General features: G+C 49.0%; 1 protein-coding gene across 1 annotated transcript; it reads right to left on the bottom strand.

The window, feature by feature from the left end:
- Nucleotides 1–17,751: 17,751 nt before the first annotated feature.
- Nucleotides 17,752–19,421, bottom strand: FAM181B (family with sequence similarity 181 member B). The gene has a single exon (XM_040544341.1). It carries the CDS (start codon nucleotides 19,319–19,321, stop codon nucleotides 18,284–18,286), a length of 1,038 nt encoding a protein of 345 aa, XP_040400275.1. The 5' UTR covers nucleotides 19,322–19,421; the 3' UTR covers nucleotides 17,752–18,283.
- Between the last annotated feature and the right edge of the window lie 992 nt (nucleotides 19,422–20,413).

Raw genomic sequence — 20,413 nt, 5'->3', positions numbered from 1 at the left:
GTTGCTTGAGGCGGGCTCTGGCGGGGCTGCGAGAGGAAAGCCCTGGGCAGCCGCAGGAAGATTCCCTGCTCGTTGCTTTAAGAACAAGCTGTGGAGAAGCTTTCAGCGGCAGAGCCACAGCTGTGCCACGCTGGTGTTTAGCCCGCAGCTTCTCTGGCTGCTGAAGCAGGTCCTGTGCTCCAGAGTTGCGGCTGAAACAGTGTTGGTAACACAACGGTGTCTTTGCTGGAACAGGTTGCCCAGAGAGGTTGTGGAGTCTCCATCCTTGGAGATCTTCAGAAGCAGAATCCTCGGAATTGTGCGTAAAGGCAGTCCTTTGGGGAGAAAGAAAAGGAATTGGAAAAACAACCCAAAAACTAGGGAAAAAGAAAAAAAAAAAAAAAAAAAAAAGCAATGGTTAGATATTGTCTAATTGTCTGCCCTGAAAAGCCATTAAAAGGAACTTCACCCTTTTGTCCACAATGCTGGTCTGATGAAAATTCTGGCTTTAAGTTTATATGTAAACAGTAAGACTCCTTTTTCGGAGGAGGAATCAAGCAATGCTCCCTCTAATCCTAATATTGCACCGGAGGCAGCAGTAGCTGCACCAGCAGCGAAGTATATGTGTATGTGTTTGAGCCAAAGTATTGTTGTGAAGTGAGTGACTCCTCGAGGAACTCGGCCAGAGACGATACAAAAAAGTCTGGTTATTGTTCTAAGTGATATATCCTTGCAGTATGAATGAGAAGTTTAAGGGGCCTCTCTGCGTGATTGCGTGATTGTGCTGTGGGAGTGAGACGCAGCATCGCTGCGAAGCGAGCGCGGAGTTCCGATCCGTGGTTCTGTATTCTCCGTGAGGGGAACGGCCGGAGTCGAACGAAGCGCATGACAGCTCGAAAAGGAAGTGCTGTTTTATCCAAGTGTCGATTGGCGGTGCCCAATACATGGGCCCGGTGGCGTATCTTGTAATCCTATTTTGTTCTTAAACCTTTTGAGTGTGACAAAGAGGAAGGCAGGAGCGTTATCTAAGGAACAGTTTAGAAGTTTTTGTACCGCAGATACAACATGAATCCTGTAACCGGATGGCCTGTCCCGAATGGCAAGGGGTGGTACTGGCTATGCGGCAATAAATCCAGGAAGGTGTTGCCCCTTGGCTGGAAGGGAGCTTGCACCCTGGGGGCAATAATTCCAAATGTACCTATTATGGAAGACCCACAACGCCAAAGCCCCCTTGAGACCGCACGCAGAATTAAGAGGACTCCAGATAATCCTCTCGTAAACTGAAACAGGGAATTTCACTCATTGTAGAACTAGAAAATAACACTCTGCATGCAGTCCAGGCACTACAAGAGGAGGTAACAAGCTTGCCAAAACTAGTACTCCAGAACCAAATGGTATTTGATTTATTATTAGCCTCACAGGAGAGCGTGTACTGTAATTAATGCTAGCTGCTGTACGTATGTAGATCAAAAGGGGCGAATTTGACTGATCTCAAAAATATTTGGGAAAGAAACAAATCCTACACAGAGCGGCTCAAGATGACACTTCCTGGGGATTTAGAAACATTCGGGAGAAAGTGACCTTTGTGGCTACCTGAATGGAATTGGCTCAAACAGCTATTTGTTGGTATTATAAAGATAATGGCACTGCGAATCTGTCATCCCCCGTGACATCGGAAGAAAACTATTGGGCCGTAATGTTGGAAAAAGAGAAGAGCGGGGGATGTGAAGAAGTGCAGAAACAGCAAGAGGAGTAAGAAAAGAAGAGGGGGGCACTGTGAGAAACAAAGTTGTGTTTTTGCAGCGGCAGGTGTTTTTGCAGTGGAAATTTCACAGAATCACAGAATTGTTGGGGTTGGAAGGGACCTCGAGAGATCATCGGGTCCAACGCCCCCTGCCAAAGCAGGTTCCTTAGAGCAGGCTGCCCAGGTAGGTGTCCAGACGGGCCTTGAATATCTCCAGAGAAGGACACTGCACAACCTCCCTGGGCAGCCTGTTTCAGTGCTCCGTCACCCTCACCGTGAAGAAGTCCTTTTGCATGTTGGTGCGGAACTTCCTGGGCTCCATCTTGTGGCCATTACCCCTTGTCCTGTCCCCACAAACCACTGAAAAGAGGTTGGCCAAATCCCTCTGTCTGCCACACTTCAGGTATTTATAAACACTGATAAGATCCCAACTAATTCCACTAACCTTGGGCAGCTCCCGACCCATCCTCTGACAGCCCTGGCGGCCATTTTGCAGTTCTGGTTTCCCCCTGTGCCACAAGCTGGCTGAGGCCTTGGGCTGTCCCCAGCACGGCTGTGGGGGATGGCGGGCGGCATCTAGACACATGAGGCCTTTCTTTTTCTTCGTGCGGAAGGAAACCTGCTGTCTGGAGAGACAGTGCCTCTTTTCTCCAAGTACCGCAGGGTTCCATTGTAAGTGACATGGCCTCTCACTTTGTGGGCCCTGTTTTTTGTCATCATTTGTGAGGGGCTTCTGCATCCCCCCCGATCACTGGCTGTGGCCAGGGCTTCCCCCCAGGATGTCTGGGCAGGCCCATGCCGGTGGGCAGGCTCTGGGTGGGCCTTGTCCCCTGCAGGGGCGGGCGTCTGCCCCTGAGCCCACATCCCACGAGCGGCTCCTGCACTCGCGGCTGCCCCTGCGCGGGGCACTGCCGCTGCTTCTGGAACCTTCCTGCAGCCTCTGGCAGCTGGCGCCTGCTTGGCGGCGGCGCATTAGGCTTGGCAGCCTGGGATCTGCGGGCCGTGCCAGCCTGCAGCATGGCATTGGCGGCCTTGTTGCCGTCCCCAGGGCACGGCTGAAGGGGGATTTGGGGGGTTTGCTTTCCAGGGACTGGGAAAGTTGGGGATGCAATATCCCACTACATGCACAGGCAGTTCGCACTGAACAAGGTGGGCTTTGCAGCCTCGTCCTCCCCTCATACTCTGCTCCTTCCAGGAGCTGCCACCCCACAGAACGCCTCCTCAAGCAGAAGTAACACCCCAGCGGTAGCCTGCAAACTGCAGATGTGCCAGGGGCCCGTTGCTGCTCTGGCAATATGCACAAAAAAGCCCAGCTCCAGCAGAAGGACGGGATCCGTACCGCCTGGCGCTTGTGCGTTGCCTATGGCCTGATTGGGCAAGCCAGCATGTAGTCGGAGCCGGTTCTCAAGGCTGTCCCTATTAGTTGGGAACCCCGTGGAGGGATTTTCCTGAGCTGAGGGTGTTGGCTCTGCTCTTACTAGCCCAGATCTTCGTTAGAGGGCAAAAAGAAGGGAGCTGGGAAACTCCCAGACACTGAGGCCATCTCCAGGGCTCTCCAGAGTGACGCCATCTGGCACCTTCCCATGAGCAGTGGCCAAAGCACAAGGGCCCATCTTCTTTATTGGAGAACTCCCACACGGGATTTCCAGTCCCAGAAATGCTTCAATACTGTTCCTCCTTTCTTGCTTTTCAGCGTGTCTTAGTACCTGGGCTGGGTGCCTCCTTCCTTATTAAACTGGGGCTGTCCATGGGGGGCTTTGAGCTCCTCCATGGAAAGAAGCCCACCTTTCAGCTCTCGGAGAACTTTGCCTGTCTTCACGGAGTCCCACATAAGAAAGAAACTTTTCCTGTTTCTTTCTGATGTGAATTCTTGCCCTTAGATTCAAAGGCGAGGGCTGGAGCCTTTAATGCTGCCTTTGTAAGAGAAAGAAGGCTGCAGGGAAACTGCCCTGAGTGTGGGAAAACCCTGCTGGGAGGCCTGCCATGCTGCCAAGTGACTGCTCCCGCTTTTGCTCTTCTATCTAAATACGATCCTTGTTTGTGCTTCCCCCCGGAGCAGAAGACGGAGATGGAAAAGCAGAGGCCACAGACAGACAGTCCTTCCTCTCTGGGGCTTGTGGATCTAAAAAGTACAGGTCTGCAGGAAGCAGCAGTGGAGGTGAAGCAGCAGCATGTCCTCATCCCTCAGCCCGCAGAGAAGGCTGAGGCCGCTTCTCTGGACAAGACATGCCCCCTGCTGACACATGCCGGCTGCTCACACACCAGAGTCTCTCTCCGGCCATACTCCAGGCCGATGGTTGAGGCAGAGCTGTTCCAGACTGCCAGGGGAAAGGAGCCTTCTCCCAAGTGAGGCTGCGGTGGAGCTGGAGGAGGCAACCTGGGCTCGTCCTCATCCCTTGCCCTTCAGTGAAGAGGCTGAGGCAGCTCCTCCAGATAAGTCAAGCTGAAGGCACAGGTGGAAAAGCAGAGGCCGCATACAGACAGTGCTTCTTCCTCCATGGCACTTGTGAAACTGAATATGAAGTCTCTGCAGATGGTACCAGTGAATACGAAGCATGTCCTCATCCCTCACCTCCCAAAGAAGGCTGAGGCAGCTCCTCCGGACGAGTCAAGTGCCAAATAAGTGTGGGCCCGCTCCCACAAAGTCCTGAAAAAGATGAGCTGCAGCAGGCCAGCCGAGGGATCCAGCATGCGGGTTGCTCAGCCGTGGGCTTTGGCTCTCCATCCCCTGGCTGCTTTGGAGAGGGAATGACCGTGGAGAGGCCCTGCCTCCAGCCGTCTCCCTGCAGACCCAAAGTCCTAAAGCTCCCCTGCAGCTGACAGTCATGTATCCACAGTGGAAGGGGGCTGTGCTCCCTGCTCCTGGGGCTGGGGCAGGCAGAGGTGGGGACGTTCAGAGCCTACATGAGAGTCTTGCTCTTTGATGCTGCAGCTGCCCTTCAGTGTGGAGTGTGTGGGTGAGGAAAGTGCTGGAGAAGATAAAGGAGGCCCTGCAGGAAGACAGGAGCTAGAACAGAGGTGTGGACATCCCTAGTAAGATTGCATGGATACCCACTGTTGTCTGCATACCCGGATATTTACAGGTATAGTGATTCTTGAAAGGTACCTTCTTATCTATTTCACCATTAAATTATTTCATGTGCACCTACATTAGGAGAATCCACTGGTTGTCACATTTTATAGTACACTGTTCACATGTACTTTTTCATGTTTAACAAGGGAGCCCTGTACCTGAGAATTGTCAGAACTACAAATATGACCATTGAGGCTTTTATGTACTAGAAAAAAGTCAATTGTGTTCTCAGCATACGATGGTCAGGTTGTTAGTGGAAATGATTTTTCACTAGCACGTACCTAAAGCAAGTCACTTAATTCATCTGAATCACTCTGTTTCCCCAACAGAAACCAGAGCCCCAGTGCAGTTTTGACCGTTTGCAGTAAATCATTGGGGGTGCAGGATTCAAAGTAAGCCACTTGAGGGCAGTAGAGGACGTTTATCAATAACGTTTGACTTGCTGTCAGTGGTAGATCACATTTTGCCAGGGTTTTAAGCAGTGGCATTGCATATTTTTTTGACTAATCTAGTAAAAGAAAAACCTTCTGTTTAGTGACACTTCACTGAAACCTGAAATTGCTGTGTAACTGCCCTACAGGACATCTTAACTAGTAGAACAGATTAGATCAGTCTGGGAAAAACACAAGTAGAATATTGTAGGAATTCGAGCTTCTGGCTGTGTGTTCTGTGTTCTAATTTAAAATAAGGATATTAATAGTAGATCATCTTGGATTTCTTTGTTTACTCCCACTTTTTCAACAGATTAAGTCCTCTATTCCTAAGTTCTTCCTTTTTCCTTCCTTTGAAAAATTAATGAAGTGTCTTGAAACCAGTAGTAAAACCAGCATAAATACAGGAAAAAGATACCAATACATGTAATCATAGAATCATAGAATCATAGAATATCCTGAGTTGGAAGAGACCCATAAGGATCATCAAGTCTAAGTCCTGGCACCGCACAGGTCTACCCAAAAGTTTAGACCATGTGACTAAGTGCACAGTCCAATCGCTTCTTAAATTCAGACAGACTTGGTGCAGTGACTACTTCACTGGGGAGCCTGTTCCAGTGTGCAACCACCCTCTTGGTGAAGAACCTCTTCCTGATGTCCAGCCTAAACTTCCCCTAATAATATGGCAGTGTTGAAATCTATTTCAAGCCCAGAAATGATCATTATGGCATCCTAACACAATGCTAAACCTAGCAATTGATTGATGTCTGAACTACCTCTGCCAGGAAAAGCCCTTCACTTCCCTTTGTTCCTTCACTCATGTCTCTCCTCCTGTTTAACAAAATTGCATCTTATTGGTAAATCCTACTGGTCTGGATTAGTCAATTAGAGTAATCCAGCTTGTCCCATAAATTAACATACTCTTCTTTCCATGGCAGGGCCCATCTATTGGCAAAGCCAGCGCATTGCTTGAAGCAGGCTGCAGCTGGTCCTCAGCATCCAAGAGCCAGCCCGTGACTTAGACAGCCAAAAGGTCTCTGTAAAATACAGTAAAAATAAATTGTATGAAGGTCAGAACCATGTTTCTTTGGTGTTCCTTTTAATTCAGCCATTGTGCCTAGTGTTTCTGTCAGAATGAAATTCAGGCTATCTTGTCATCACATTAGTGCTTAGCATAACAGGCATGTTCTTAAGCAGACATCCCAAATTAAACCTCTACCCTTCAAGTTGTTTTCTGAGGCTTCTTCGTCACAAGCCTTGGCTTCATGTGCAAATCAGATAAATTTGTTTTGCTAGAATTTCAAGGGTGTGCTGACCTTTCAGTCCTGAAAGGAAAATCTTGATAAAATCACTAATTAATGACTGACTTTGAATAACTCATCCCAGATATGTGGATAAACAAAGAAGCTGAAGGTCTGGCTATTAAACAGGAAATAAAGGTTTTTCTTTGTAGAGCAAGCTTGGCTGTTAAAATACCTAAAATTGTGGTAATTGATTTATATTCAATTATTTGAGTGCACAGAAGCAATTATAGCTAATCCTTAAAACCTAGTTCTACTGTGAAGCTTAACTACACTAAAAAAGATTCTGTATTTGTTACCCGCTGATGAAAAATGATTGTAGGAGGATGGAATTTCACTTTTATTTATAATTCACTCAATTTTGTCTATCTGATCTTTGCTATTTATATATTGAGAACAATCACAGAATCACAGAATCGTCTAGGTTGGAAGAGACCTCCAAGATCACCCAGTCCAACCTCTGTCCTAACACTAACAAGTCCTCCACTAAACCATATCACTAAGCTCAACATCTAAACATCTTTTAAAGACCTCCAGGGATGGTGACTGAGCCACTTCCCTGGGCAGCCCATTCCAATGCCTAACAACCCTTTCGGTAAAGAAGTTCTTCCTAATAGCCAACCTAAACCTCCCCTGGTGCAACTTGAGCCCATTCCCCCTCGTCCTGTCACCAGGCACGTGGGAGAATAGACCAACCCCCACCTGGCTACAGCCTCCTTTAAGGTACCTATAGAGAGCGATAAGGTCGCCCCTGAGCCTCCTCTTCTCCAGGCTGAACAACCCCAGCTCCCTCAGCCGCTCCTCGTAAGACTTGTTCTCCAGACCCCTCACCAGCTTCGCTGCCCTTCTCTGGACTCTTTTGAGCACCTCCATGTCCTTCTTGTAGTGAGAGGCCTAAAACTGAACACAGTACTCGAGGTGCGGCCTCACCAGAGCTGAGTACAGGGGCGCAATCACTTCCCTAGACCTGCTGGCCACAGTGTTTGTTATACAAGCCAGGATGCTGTTGGCCTTCTTGGCCACCTGAGCACACTGCTGGCTCATATTCAGCCGACTATCAACCAGTACTCCCAGGTCCTTCTCTGCCAGGCAGCTTTCCAACCACTCATCTCCCAGCCTGTAGCGCTGCTCGGGGTTGTTTACTCCAGACCTAATGAATTTAGCTGACAAGCCAATGACAGGGACAAGTGCTAGAACTGGAAGAAGGAGGGGATTTGTTCACAGAATTGTAATATAGACTGGCAATAATCAAATGAAATTTGTCTGAGTCCAGCTTTACTCACAGTCACCCAGGCTGAATTTGTATAGCCGCAGTCATGACAATAAACTGTATTTTCATATGTAATTCCTTCAGATTATTTTGAAAAAGCTGAGATTTCCAGAGATCACTCTAACTCATCATTAATCACATTTTTAATTTTTTGAAGAAAAGAGCATCTATCAAGCACCAAAGAAGCATTCCAGATAGCTGAACACATTTCAGATAGTTGAACACATCAGAGACCTGGGAGAAGAAGGAAATATTATTATGGATGTCATACCAAGGGAGGTTCCAGAACAACTCTCAAGGCCATCTTGAAGCATTGTTTTGGCCACGCTGGAGACCTGAACACTCAGCACAGGCTCAAGCTCTTCACCATCAAGTCTGGATGACTGCTTGCAGAAAGGGCCATTTCTGCTAAATGACAGTAATGCAGGGATCATGGAGATCAGTTCATACAAACTCATTCTTTATGTTTTAGTAACAACCCATATCACCGGTTGCAATTTAGAAAATGAGGAAGACAACAATATCTGGGTCACTGCCTCTTCTGTGCTGCTATCCCTGGTCCAGACAACTTCGGACAGGATTCTTTACCTTTGAACAACAAATTAAAAATTATTCGTGGAGTTTTCACTACTGTGCAGGCACACAGAGGTTTAAGAAATGGGCCTGTACATTTTATAAAACTAAGCAAAATTATGCTCATCTGCTACTCAAGAAACAGCAGTATTCCCTATCTACAGTTTCTGGTAAAGTATTGTTATTGTTGCCCCATATCTTAGGTTTAACTCAATACCAGCCCACAAGCTGATTTGCTTAGCTGAGCTTTGGCCGAAACAGCTGAGCTGAACAACCCCCCAGTTCACTTCACACCCTCCATAAAGATGCACTCAGGCAAAGATCACAGGCTGGAATAACAGAGGCAGAGGTGCAGTTCCCTTCAGTGCAAACTGCCAAGGGATAGCACCTACAGTCGAGGTTGGCTGCCTCGGAGCTGGTGCAGCCGCAGCCGCAGCACCCGACCACAAGTTCAGGGGGATCTCGGGCCCTTGCTTCTCCAGGGGTGGCCTGGGACAGCAGCACGACCAGGCAGCACCCGCCAGCTCTCACGAAAGAGGCTGACAGGGAGTGGGCATTGCCAGGGCAGCAGTGACTGCACCCAGGCCCTCTGCCTAGAAAAAGCCTCCGGGAGGGCGGTGATGCATCGCTGCCCACCAGGCACCGGGAAGGGTGACCAGCAGACCAGCACATGAGAACCACCCTCAGTGTGCTGCAGTGGTGGGTGTGGGAGCTCGTGCGGCAGGGCACAGGGAGTCTGTTCCTCCTCCCTTTTGAGTCCGTCCTGTCTACTGGCAGTCTCTGTGACCACAGTTTTTGCAATGGTCTCCACCTGGCAGAGAGCTTGCCCCAAAAAGACTGTGGCGACACAAACAGAGGGCCTGTCCAGAACCGTGGCTGTACAGGTCTCTGGTTGCAGGGAGTGCCAGAGCCTGCTGCTGCCAGGGGAAGGCAGCAGGTATTCCACCAGTGTGAGGTGCGAACAGGTGGAAGATGTGGTCAGCGTGGTGGCAGAGCTGAAAGAGCAGGTTGAGAGACTGAGGGCCATCAGGGACTGTGAGCAGGAGATCGACTGGTGGAGTAGCTCCCTGGCATGCCAGAGGGAAAGGCGCCAGGAAGATACCCCACAACTGGTGGTGGACCCCCTACCCTGTCCCTGTCAGGCAGAGGAGGGGGACCTGAGGGATGGGGAGGGTTGGGAAAGGGTCCCTGCTCGACATCGTGGGCAATCCCCACTCTGCTACCCTTGCGTCCCCAGGTCCCTCTAAGCAATAGGTTTGTAGCATTGGACATTGAAAGGGCGGTAAGAGGGGAGGTGCAGAAAAGTTCCCCAAAGAGGTTACCAAGGTCGAGGCAGTCGACTCCATGCATTCAGACTGCTTCTGCCAGGAAAGAAAGAAGGGTGGTTGTGTTAGGCGACTCCCTTCTCAGAGGAACGGAGGACTCCATTTGCAGACCAGACCAGAGCCGTAGGGAAGTGTGCTGCCTACCTGGGGCCCGGATCAGGGACATAACTAGAAAACTCCCGGAGCTGGTTCACCCCACTGATTACCACCCATTACTCATAGTTCAGGTGGGCAGTGATGAAATCACTCAGAGAAGCCTGCGAACTATGAAAAGGAATTTCAGGGGTTTAGGGCGAATAGTTAAAGGAGCGGGAGCACAAGTGGTGTTTTGTTCTATACCTTGTGGGGAGGTGAAGGACACAGAGCGGGCTAGGAAAACACAGGTAATGAATAATTGGGTGAGAGGCTGGTGTCAAGACAGGAACTTTGGGTTCTTTGACCATGGGGCAGTTTACTTGACCCCTGGCCTATTGCCAATGGATGAAACTCACTTGTCTCAAAGGGGAAACGAATCCTAGCTCAGAAGCTAACAGGACTCATCGAGAGAGCTTTTAACTAGCTATGACAGGGGAAGGGCATAAAACAGGGCTCACCAGAGAAGTGCCTAGGGGAACTATGCTGAAGCTGGGGGTGAGACAGATGTCTCATCTGAAGTGCATCTACACCAAAGCACGCAGCATGGGCAACAAACAGGAGGAGCTGGAAGCGATTATGTGACAGGCTAACTACGACCTAGTTGCTATAACTGAAACATGGTAGGATCACTCCCATGACTAGAGTACTGTGATGGACGGATACAAGCTCTTCAGAAGGGATAGACAAGGAAGGAAGGGTGGTGGTGTGGCTCTATATATTAAAGAGTGTTTTGATGTTGAAGAGCTTGAGGTTGGGAATGATAAATTTGAGTGTCTATGGATAAGGATCAGGGGGAAGGCCTGTAGGGGTGACATCTTGGTGGGGGTCTGTTATAAACTGCCTAATCAGGATGAAGAGATGGATGAGGCATTCTATGAGCAGCTCACAAAAGTTACACGATCACCAACACTCGTTCTCATGGGAGACTTCAACTTCCCTGATATATGCTGGAAATATAATACTGTGCAGAAGAACCAGTCCAGGAGGTTTCTAGTGTGTGGAAGATAGCTTTCTGACACAGCTGGTTCAAGAGCCTACCAGGGGAGGTGCCCCACTAGACCTGCTCTTCACTAACAGAGAAGGACCGGTGGGAGATGTGAAAGCTGGGGACTATCTTGGGCAGAGTGATCGTGAAATTGTAGAGTTTTCTATTCTTGGTGATGTCAGAAGGGTAACTAGCAAAACTGCTATCTTGAACTTACACGGGGTGGACTTTGATCTGTTCAGGACACTTCTCGCAGGGGTCCCTTGGGAGTCACTCCTGAAGGACAAAGGGATCCAGGAAGCCTAGACACTCCTCAAGACAGAAATCTTACAGGCACAGGAGCAGGCTGTTCCTGTGTCCCATAAGGCGAGCTGGAGGGGAAGAAGACTGGCATGGATGAACCAGGAAATTTTGTTGAGACTCTGGGAGAAAAAGAGAGTCTATGTCCTCTGGAAGAAAGTCACTTGGGGTGACTACAAAGAAGTTGCTAAGATATGCAGGGAGGAAGTTAGAAAGGCAAAACCCCATCTCGAACTCAGATCGGCCACTGCAGTAAAAGAGAACAAGAAATCCTTTTACAAATATATTAACAGCAAGAGAAGAACCAATGAAAAATTCCATCCTTTACTTGATGCAGCAGGGAATGAGATCACCGAGGATAAGGAAAAGGCTGAGGTTCTCAACGCCTTCTTTACATCTGTCTTTAATAGTTGGATCAGTTATCCTCAGGGTACTTTACGCCCTGACCTGGAAGTCCCCTGTGATTCAAGTAGAGAATCACCCCCTGTGATCCAGGAAGAGACAGTTAGAGTCCTGCTCCTCCATCTGGAATGTCACAAGTCCATGGGACCAGACGGGCTCCACCCTAGGGTGCTGAGGGAGCTGGCAGAGGTGATTGCCAAGATGCTTTCCATCATCTACCAGCGTTCCTGGTTATCTGGAGAGGTCCCAGAGGATTGGAGGCTTGCCAGTGTGACTCCCATCTACAAGAAGGGCCGTAAGGAGGACCCAGGTAACTACAGGCCTGTCAGCCTGACCTTGGTTCCAGGGAAAATTAAGGAGCAAATCATCTTGGGTGCGTTGCGTCCAGGGGATTAGGCCCAGCCAGCATGGGTTCATGAAAGGCAGGTTGTGTTTGTCCAACCTCATCTCCTACTATGACCAAGTGACCAGACTGGTAGATGAGGGAAAGGCTGTTGATGTAGTCTATTTAGACTTCAGCAAAGCCTTTGACACAGTCTCCCACAGTGTTCTCCTGGGGAAACTGTCTGCCCATGTCCTTGACAGGTACACTCTTCTCTGGTAAAGAACTGGCTGTAGGGTCGTGCCCAGCATGTAGTGATTAATGGAGTTAATTCCAGCTGGCATCCCGTTACAAGTGGTGTCCCCCAGGGGTCAGTACTGGGGCCTATCTTGTTTAATATCTTTATTGATGACCTAGATGAGGGGATTGAGTGTACCCTCAGTAAGTTTGCAGATGACATGAAGTTGGGAGGTAGTGTCGATCTGCCTGAGGTTAGGGTTGGCCCTTCAGAGGAATCTGGATAGTCTGGACTGCTGGGCTGAGGTGAATGGGATGACGTTCAACGAGGCCAAGTGCCGGGTCCTGCACTTTGGCCACAATAACCCCATGCAACGCTATGGGCTTGGGGCAGATTGTCTAGAAGACTATGACGAGGAAAAGGACCTGAGGGTGTTGATCGATGCTCGGCTGAACATGAGCCAGCAATGTGCCCAGGTGGCCAAGAAGGCCAATGGCATCCTGGCCTGTATTAGAAATAGCGTAGCCAGCAGGAACAGGGAGGTGATCATCCCCCGGTACTCAGCTTTGATGAGGCCACACCTTGAGTACTGTGTTCATTTCTGGGCCCCTCACTTCAAGAGAGACATCGAGGCCCTGGAGCGTGTCCAGAGAAGGACAACAAAACTGGTGAGGGGTCTGGAGCACAAGTCTTACGAAGAGCAGCTGAGGGAGCTGGGATTGTTTAGTCTGGAGAAGAGGAGGTTCAGGGGAGACATCATTGTCCTGAAGGGAGGTTGTGATGGGGAGGGGGTCGGCCTCTTCTCCCAGATAACTAAAGATAGGACTCAAGGAAATGGCCACAAGTTGCACCTGGGGAGATTTAGATTAGATATCAGGAAAAACTTTTTCTCTCAAAGATTGGTCAGGCACTGGAACAGCCCAGGGAGGTGGTGGAATCACTGTCCCTCGTGGTGTTCAAGAACGCCTGGATGAGGTGCTATGAGATATGATTTAGTAACTTAGTGGGTATTATTGGTGATAGGAGGATGGTTGGACTAGATGATCTTGTAGGTCCTTTCCAACCTTGTGTTTCTATGATTCTATGGCAAAGAGGTGGTGTAGCAAATGCTCTCAGTCATCTGCCACAGCAGCATTTGTCAGAATTTGTTCAGAGCCCACAGACTGATCAACAATTAGCTGCAAAGGCTGAAATGGCCAACAGGAGACATCCTGACACACAAAACATGCACTAACAGGAACATCAGAGCACTTCAGAACAAAGATGGAATCCTGTCCTTCTTCCCTCTCTTATTACAGTTCAATCCACATTTTCTTGTGTCCCAGGGATAGCAGGACAGGAGGAGCGCACAGGGTAAAGTATTTAGTTGTAGCTGCCTTTGAAGAGAGCACAGGGTAAATTGTGTAGTTGTAGCTACCTTTGGGGGGGGATAACAGAGATTTCATAATCAGACATGATTTCCCCCATCTCAGAGAAGGACAAGCAAAAGGTCATTTAGGAGAAATGCTGCATATTCCTTAAGTCCTGCATTTGCCAATTCAAGCAATTAAAAATGCAATTTAAAAAGCAATTGAAAATGTTCTTAGTGATGAGTCCATGATATACAGACAGCCATAAGTCTGTGGGCTACAGCCAAAACAACCAAGAAAGATAAGGCTTTTACAATACATTTCCTTTTATATGGCGGAATCTAAAAAGCATAAAAGGCTAAAAGCCTACAGTCTAGTGGAATACTTCTCTGACAATGAGGGAGGGGAGTCACCAAGGATAATCAAAGTTACAGTGAGGTATTAAAAAACATAATAAAATTGGAAATAAAAGTTCTCCCCTGATCTTTTAGTAATCATCTGCCAGTGTTTACCCACAGATTTTGGAAGGGATCACTGCTTATAACACACATCTTTTTTTTTTCTTTTTTTTTCTCTTACATAAATGCATTACAAATAACATTGGATTTTAAATAACCATTTACCAATCTTTAAAAAAAAATAGAGATGAGTTATTTGTAGAGAAGGTAGGTCGCAGTCTCTTGAGTAACCCTGAAGACATTCCAAACTCCTGTTTCAGATAGTCAGGCTTGTAGGCTTGAACAACTCATGTTGCCACCTTTGTTGCTTGCATGTCTGCAGAATTACCTTCAGTTTTTGCACTGTTGACAAAAGCAGTTTATTCACAAAGTCATAACGCAAACAAACTTTACAATAAACTTCTGTATCTTTTTTACTAACATTGTTTGAACAACTGCATAAGCTCATCGAAGATGACTTCTTATCATCGGGGTCAGACTATTAGAGCAATCCCAAGCTCAGGTCCTTAGCAAGTTAGTAAGCCAGTTTTAAAAGTCCATCCAAGAAAATGAGAGAATCTTTCAGTTTTCTTGAAGGGGTCCAAACTGTTTAAGTCACAAAATAGTGAGATGCAGCAATAGCTATTCATTGTGAACCCTTTGCTATTTGTCAGTAAAACACCATTAAAGAAAGGTGAGATTCCCTCATTTTAAAAGAGAGCAAAGTGCTATTTTTATTCCACTTTTATCATCTTGGCTGCATAGGAAGTTATTAAGATGCGTACATTTTCCCACCAAAAAAAAAAAAAAAGTCCAGTAAAAGCAGGTAATATGTGTAAAATTCACTGGCAACAAAATTGTATTTAGAATATCTGAGAAACTCAGTGAAAACTTTGTAGAATTAAATATTTTAATAGTCTGAACTTGATCTGACAAACCAGAACCCACTTCCATTCAAAGAACACGCTTCTTTTAAGACAAAAATAAATATGACAAGATTTAGTTTTTAGGGACAGACTCCTTGGAAAAGTGCACCAGATAAACCAAATTATCCTGCTCAATTACAAAAGGTTTTATTCTTACAGGTGCTTAAAAGAGACAGAAAGCTATTTCCCAAGGGCATTTACAAGTGAGACTCCCATGTGACATTTTCTGTGCCCGCACTATTCAAACTGGGGAAAAACACAACAAAAAAAAAGCTCCCACATGCACAAAAAGCTGCAGTTCCGCTAGATGGCAACCCTGGGTCTGGTAAGAGTTCCCTCGCCTCCTCAGCAGCACGGAGAGGAGCTCCAGTACTTCTCAGGAGTTGCACAGAAGTTCTTTGTTTGGCCTGTGCTGTGGGAAAAGCTGTGGGAGCAACCCAGCCATTGTGAGCTCCTTCCCAGAGCTTCCCACACCAGGTACTCCTCAAATACATCCTCTATCAGAAATGCAGCAGTACTGCAAGGTATACCGATGCTATTTTTTTATTATTATTATTTATTTATTTTATATTTTTCCAGTGTAAACACCTATAAACTGAAAACCCCGTTTAATGAACTATTACAGGATACAGGCTAAGCTGAAGCAATATCTGCAGCTGCTGCTCAGTCAGGCTGGCTCCTGGAGCTGCCCCAACTTCTGGCAAGTCCATCAACAAGAACCGCTCTGATCTGGGCAGCGGATGGAGCAGGCTGCCATACTGGTTTTACACCAGCTCAGCTCCACTGACACCCACAGAGCTGCTTCTCCCTCTCGTCTGAGACAAAACCGAACCCAAGAAGACTGATGCTGTGCTTCTGAGCATCCCAGGACACTATCTACAAGGGAGCAGAGCACCCAACAAGTGAGAAACACTGGCAGGTCAGATTTGTGGCACTTTACAGCTACCTAAAATAAAAGGGTGGGACTTGTGGGGAAACACACTATTCAGGTTTGCAGTGTCTACATAGTACATCCCGGAGTCTATTCCTGAAGACCTATTTGAGACTTTTTTTCAAGCAAGGTCCCACTGAAGTCTGTGAAACAGCTGACAGACTTAGATGACTGTAAGGTCTTCAGGATTAGGTCCCTGATTGATACCTATTTGCACGCTGAGCTTGTGAAATGAATACATTGCTTGGTGAAACCCTAAATGAAAAAAGATATTCTTTTTCCTTTGACAGAACATTGCATTATAAACTTCCCCTTCATCTGCTTGGCCTGCTGCAAGCACAGATTTGAGGTGCACAGCTCAGGTGAGAAAGCTGGGTAGTAAGGTCTGTTAGCAAACACCATCAAGCTGCAATACTCCCAACAGCTGCTGCTAATATGTGCTACAAATTCTCACTCACAGCAGTGAAAAAAAAAAAAAAAAAAGAAAAAAACAACAACAAAAAAAAACCCTCTCCAACCAAAATACCCCCCCAGTAAGTCTTTCTAGACAATCCAAGATGTAGTTATACATAAGCTATGTTTGGACCTGGCAGCATGCTGATCACAAATGCAAACTCACACTCTCTTCCCTGGGAGATCTGCCAAGGATGGAAGACAGCGGGATGGAATCCATGGGGTAGGACATTGTCCAGTCAACCAAACCAGCAGCGGGGCAGGATTAACCTAATTTGTAGCTACCTTGGCTGGACTGGCTGCCCATTGTTCCTCATACATGCTCTCATGAAGCTTAGTTAAATAAACTAATGCAGAATTATACTTGAAAAGTGTGTTTCCTTAACAGCACACAGCTGGGCTCAGTCCAGCTAATGGATGCTGGAGTATTGTGGCTGTTCATCCATCATGGTTCCTTTCCATAAAGCTTGTACAGATCTTGGGCAACTTTTGGGGAGGAAAGAAGTGGTGTAAGTTATACGTACATTACAGTTCTTGCTATTTAAAAGTAAAATTAAGGCAATTTCAGATACAAATTATCTCAAGGTTTACTTCCAGATCTTGTTTCACTTCTCTGTATATCTCAACTTCTTGACCCTAAGTCTCTTAAAAGTTAAATCTGGCTTGATGAAAGAATAAAAAATAATTAAAAAATAATAATAATTTTAAAAAAAAAGCTTTACCTTTCACATCTTGTAAAGATAGAAGGCACATGGATTTATCACCACCAAGGGTAAAACTCAGGCTTATCCGTATGTGAATCCCGTTTCAAAAACAAACAGTCAGCTTGGGACTGGCAGGGAGCCAAGCTGCAGGATTGCCTTTTAAGACTCGCATCTCAATAGGAAACCTCCAAGTATTTTGATCTGTTTTCATAACTGTAACAATTTTCATCCCCTGGCTTTAGTAAGGTATTATCAGTCCCTTCTTTCTAGTAAACTAAAGAAACAGTCACTACAAATGAAGGCAAAACAAGCACGGGTCGCTGTGGATAAAATACAGCATTTCAAAAGATTTAGGAAAGACAATAACCACTGCCTGTCTTAACTGCTGCCAAGAAACACTTAGAGAGGATGGAGACGCGGTGAAAAAACACTGGAACACTGCATTTCAACAGCAGTAAGAACCACAGGTCTTAGATCTACTGCGTAGCTTTATTTTTATAGGACCTATCATAGACTCTTTTACATAACTTAAATGATTATCAAATAATCTCCTGTACACAATGAGACTGAGCCACATTGCTTTCCGAGCTTTGACACATTCCTGAAAGAAATCCAATGGTCTGTAGGAATCACATAGCTGGAGCAGCTACAGTACATTTTTGTCCAGAACTTACGCTGTCAGTTAACTTAAATTGCTGTTTGCAAGATCCTGCAAGACATTGTTAAATTTCAGGACACCTAAGATTTGGTAGCAGCATTTGTTTTCAAATTTTGCTTCACTGAATTGTTTTTACTCGCCTTTTGTGTCCTCAGCTGAAAATCCGCCAGCACTTGGGATGCACGCACGGCTGCGAAAGACGTTAAACACACCGCAAGAGTTGACTGAGTTTTACTTCCAAACTGAAATCATTTACAAGTGGTCACGGCTGCCTTCAAGGAGAGCAGCCCCCGTTGCAATGTCACACCGGACACGTAAATCAAGTCTGCCTACAATAACACAAAACCTGACCCCTAATGAACGCTAACGCACCGTAGTCACTGTGCACTATAAAAACACCTGAAGGAATCGAGTATTTCACGTTTTTATTGGCACACCGCAGCATCTCCCAGGCTGCAAGAGGAGGAGGCGACTTGCCGGGCACTGGGACATCCCAGATCCCAGTGCTCTTCCAACGGGAGCTGTAGCTGGCTTTCGGGGGGCTGGCAGGGCAAGCGCAGCCCCCAGCCCCTCCAAGGTGGCCGAACCCAGCTCTTCCCTCACCACCGTGAGCATCCACTGGGTCCCATCCTGAGCCCTCATCCAGGACTTGGCCACCCCACAGGAGGTGGGCTCGCCCGCTCCCTCCTTCCCCCCACGTTATGGTCCGTGTTCGAGGCCCAGGGGGCCAAGCCCACCAGCCTTGCCCTACAGGCCGGAGTAGGTGGCCCGGTGGTAGCCGGTGCTGTAGTCGTAGGGCACCTGTGGCGGGGCCAAGGGGCACTCAGGGAAGAAGGAGCCGAAGGCCTCGCTGCCGGATTCCGCTCCGCCAGAGTAGAGCGGGCGTAGCGCCTCGGGAGGTGACTTTTTTGGGGGGCTGCAGGGCCCGGCCGGGCTCCAGGGCGGCTCGGGGTACAGCAGCCCACCCAACAGCGGGTGGTGGGCGGCGGGCAGCGGAGGCAGCGGAGCCTCGTAGAGGCCGTGCTCGAGCCCCAGGTCGGCGGGCAGGCGGGCGGCGGGGAAGGCATCCTGCGGGGCAGCGTGCTCAGGCAGCAGCGCTCCGTAGTCGGAGCCCAGCAGCTCGAAAAACTCGGCTGCCTCCGCCCCACCGCCTTTCTCCGTCTCCTTGGAGGCCGGCGGAGGCCCGCGGGGCGGCAGAGCCGGCTCGGTGAAGAAGGAGGGCGGCAGGTTGCGGGCCCGCAGAGGCACCTTCCGAGGGCCACCCGCAGCCGCTGACCCTCCGCTGCTTCCTCCACCGCCTCCTCCCGCCGCCCCGCAGCCGCTCGCCGAGCCCCTTCCCGGCTGCAGGGAGCCGAAAAGGGCCGCCAGGCTCTTGCTCTGCAGGCTGCTGGCCGCCGTCGAGGCTTCCCGGCGAGGTGGCGGGGGCTGCTTGGCCGGGCAGGCGGCGGCGGCCGGGGAGGAGGAGGAGGGCGGCGGGGCGGCGGCGGCGATGATGCCGGTGCAACGCTTGATCTGCTTCTGCAGGTATTTCCTGTGGTTCACCTTCCTCTTCGACTTCACCGGCTTGTCCAGCGCCAGCTTGATGTTGCTGGAGGCCGAGTCGATGAAGCTCAGCAGGTCCCTGGTGGCTTCCTTAAAGTCCCCCGCCTCGCCTCCGCCGCCTCCTCCTCCTCCTCCGCCCTCGTAGCCCTTCTCCAGGTCGGCATAGCCCAGCAGGCCGCCGGCGGGGAAGCAGAAGGAGAGGAGGTGGTGGTGGGGGCTGAGCAAGGCGGCTGGCACGGCCATGGCCGGCGGCGGGGCGCCGCCGCGCCGAGCTCCGCAGGGCAGCGCCGGGCTGCAGGCGGCGGCGGCGGGGAAAAGGCGGCGGCCGGGGGAGGAGGAGGAGGAGGAGGAGGAGGAGGAGAAGGAGGAGGAGGAGGAGGAGGAGGAGGAGGAGGAGGAGGAGGAGGAGGGCTCAGGCGCGGGGCTGGCCCCGGACCCTCCCCGCCTCCCCACCGTGAGCACGGGGGCCGGACCGGGCTGCGCGCCCCCGGCCGGGGACAGCGGCGGCGGGGTTGGGGCACGGGCGTCAGTTCTTGGACAGGTGCATCGCTGACCCCCCCCCGGGTACACAAATCACAAACACCCACCCCGAGGTAGGTACAAAGCACCCCCAGATCACATACACCCCCCCAAGGCAAGTACACAGCACCCCCAGGTCACACAGCAGCCCCCAGGCCACCCCCTCCGGGCCAACTCTGTGGGATGCCCATCACTAGCATGTCACCACCCCAAGCACCGTCCCCACTCCTGCAGCCACGGCCCCGCTGGCGCAAAATGTGGGATCGAGCCTGGCACTGCCTGTCAGGGACTGGAGATGCACTCCTGCTGTGGCACCAGGCAGGACGAGGGCATGGCACCAGCCTAAATTAGTTTGCAGTGAGTTTTCTTCCAAGCGTAGTTATGTACATGGCTTGGGAAAGTCCGGCGCTGTGATTCAGGAGAGATTTTAACAACTACTTACTTATGTATGCTTCAAGAAGCGTTTGGGCAATGCTCTCAGACGTATGCTTTGATCCTTAGGTAGTCCTGTGTGGAGCCAGGAGGTGGAGTCGATGACCCTTGTGGGTCCCTGACAACTCAGGAAATTCTGTCATTCTATGTGCTTAGTGAGGCAGCCCTATAAATCTTTCATATTCCAGGTATGTGAAAAAAAAAAAAAAAAAAAAAAAACAGCTCCTAAAGGAACTATACTGCCTTTTCAGGGGGGGTACGAAGACACTTTTACCTTTAGAAAATTGTACGTGCATTTTTAATGATGCAGAATAGCACTTTTCTCAACCCTGTGAGGTACAGATTTATCTTTAGCGATTTTGTATGTCCAAATATGAACGAAGA

Source organism: Cygnus olor, chromosome 1 (genome assembly GCF_009769625.2).
Source record: "Cygnus olor isolate bCygOlo1 chromosome 1, bCygOlo1.pri.v2, whole genome shotgun sequence".
NCBI classification, from domain to species: Eukaryota; Metazoa; Chordata; class Aves; order Anseriformes; family Anatidae; genus Cygnus; species Cygnus olor.
This window is presented reverse-complemented; position numbering and strand designations above follow the sequence as displayed.

What these genes read in the sequence shown, in the direction of transcription:
- FAM181B (XM_040544341.1), bottom strand. Translation starts at nt 19,321, where the DNA reads ATGGCCGTGCCAGCCGCCTTGCTCAGCCCCCACCACCACCTCCTCTCC.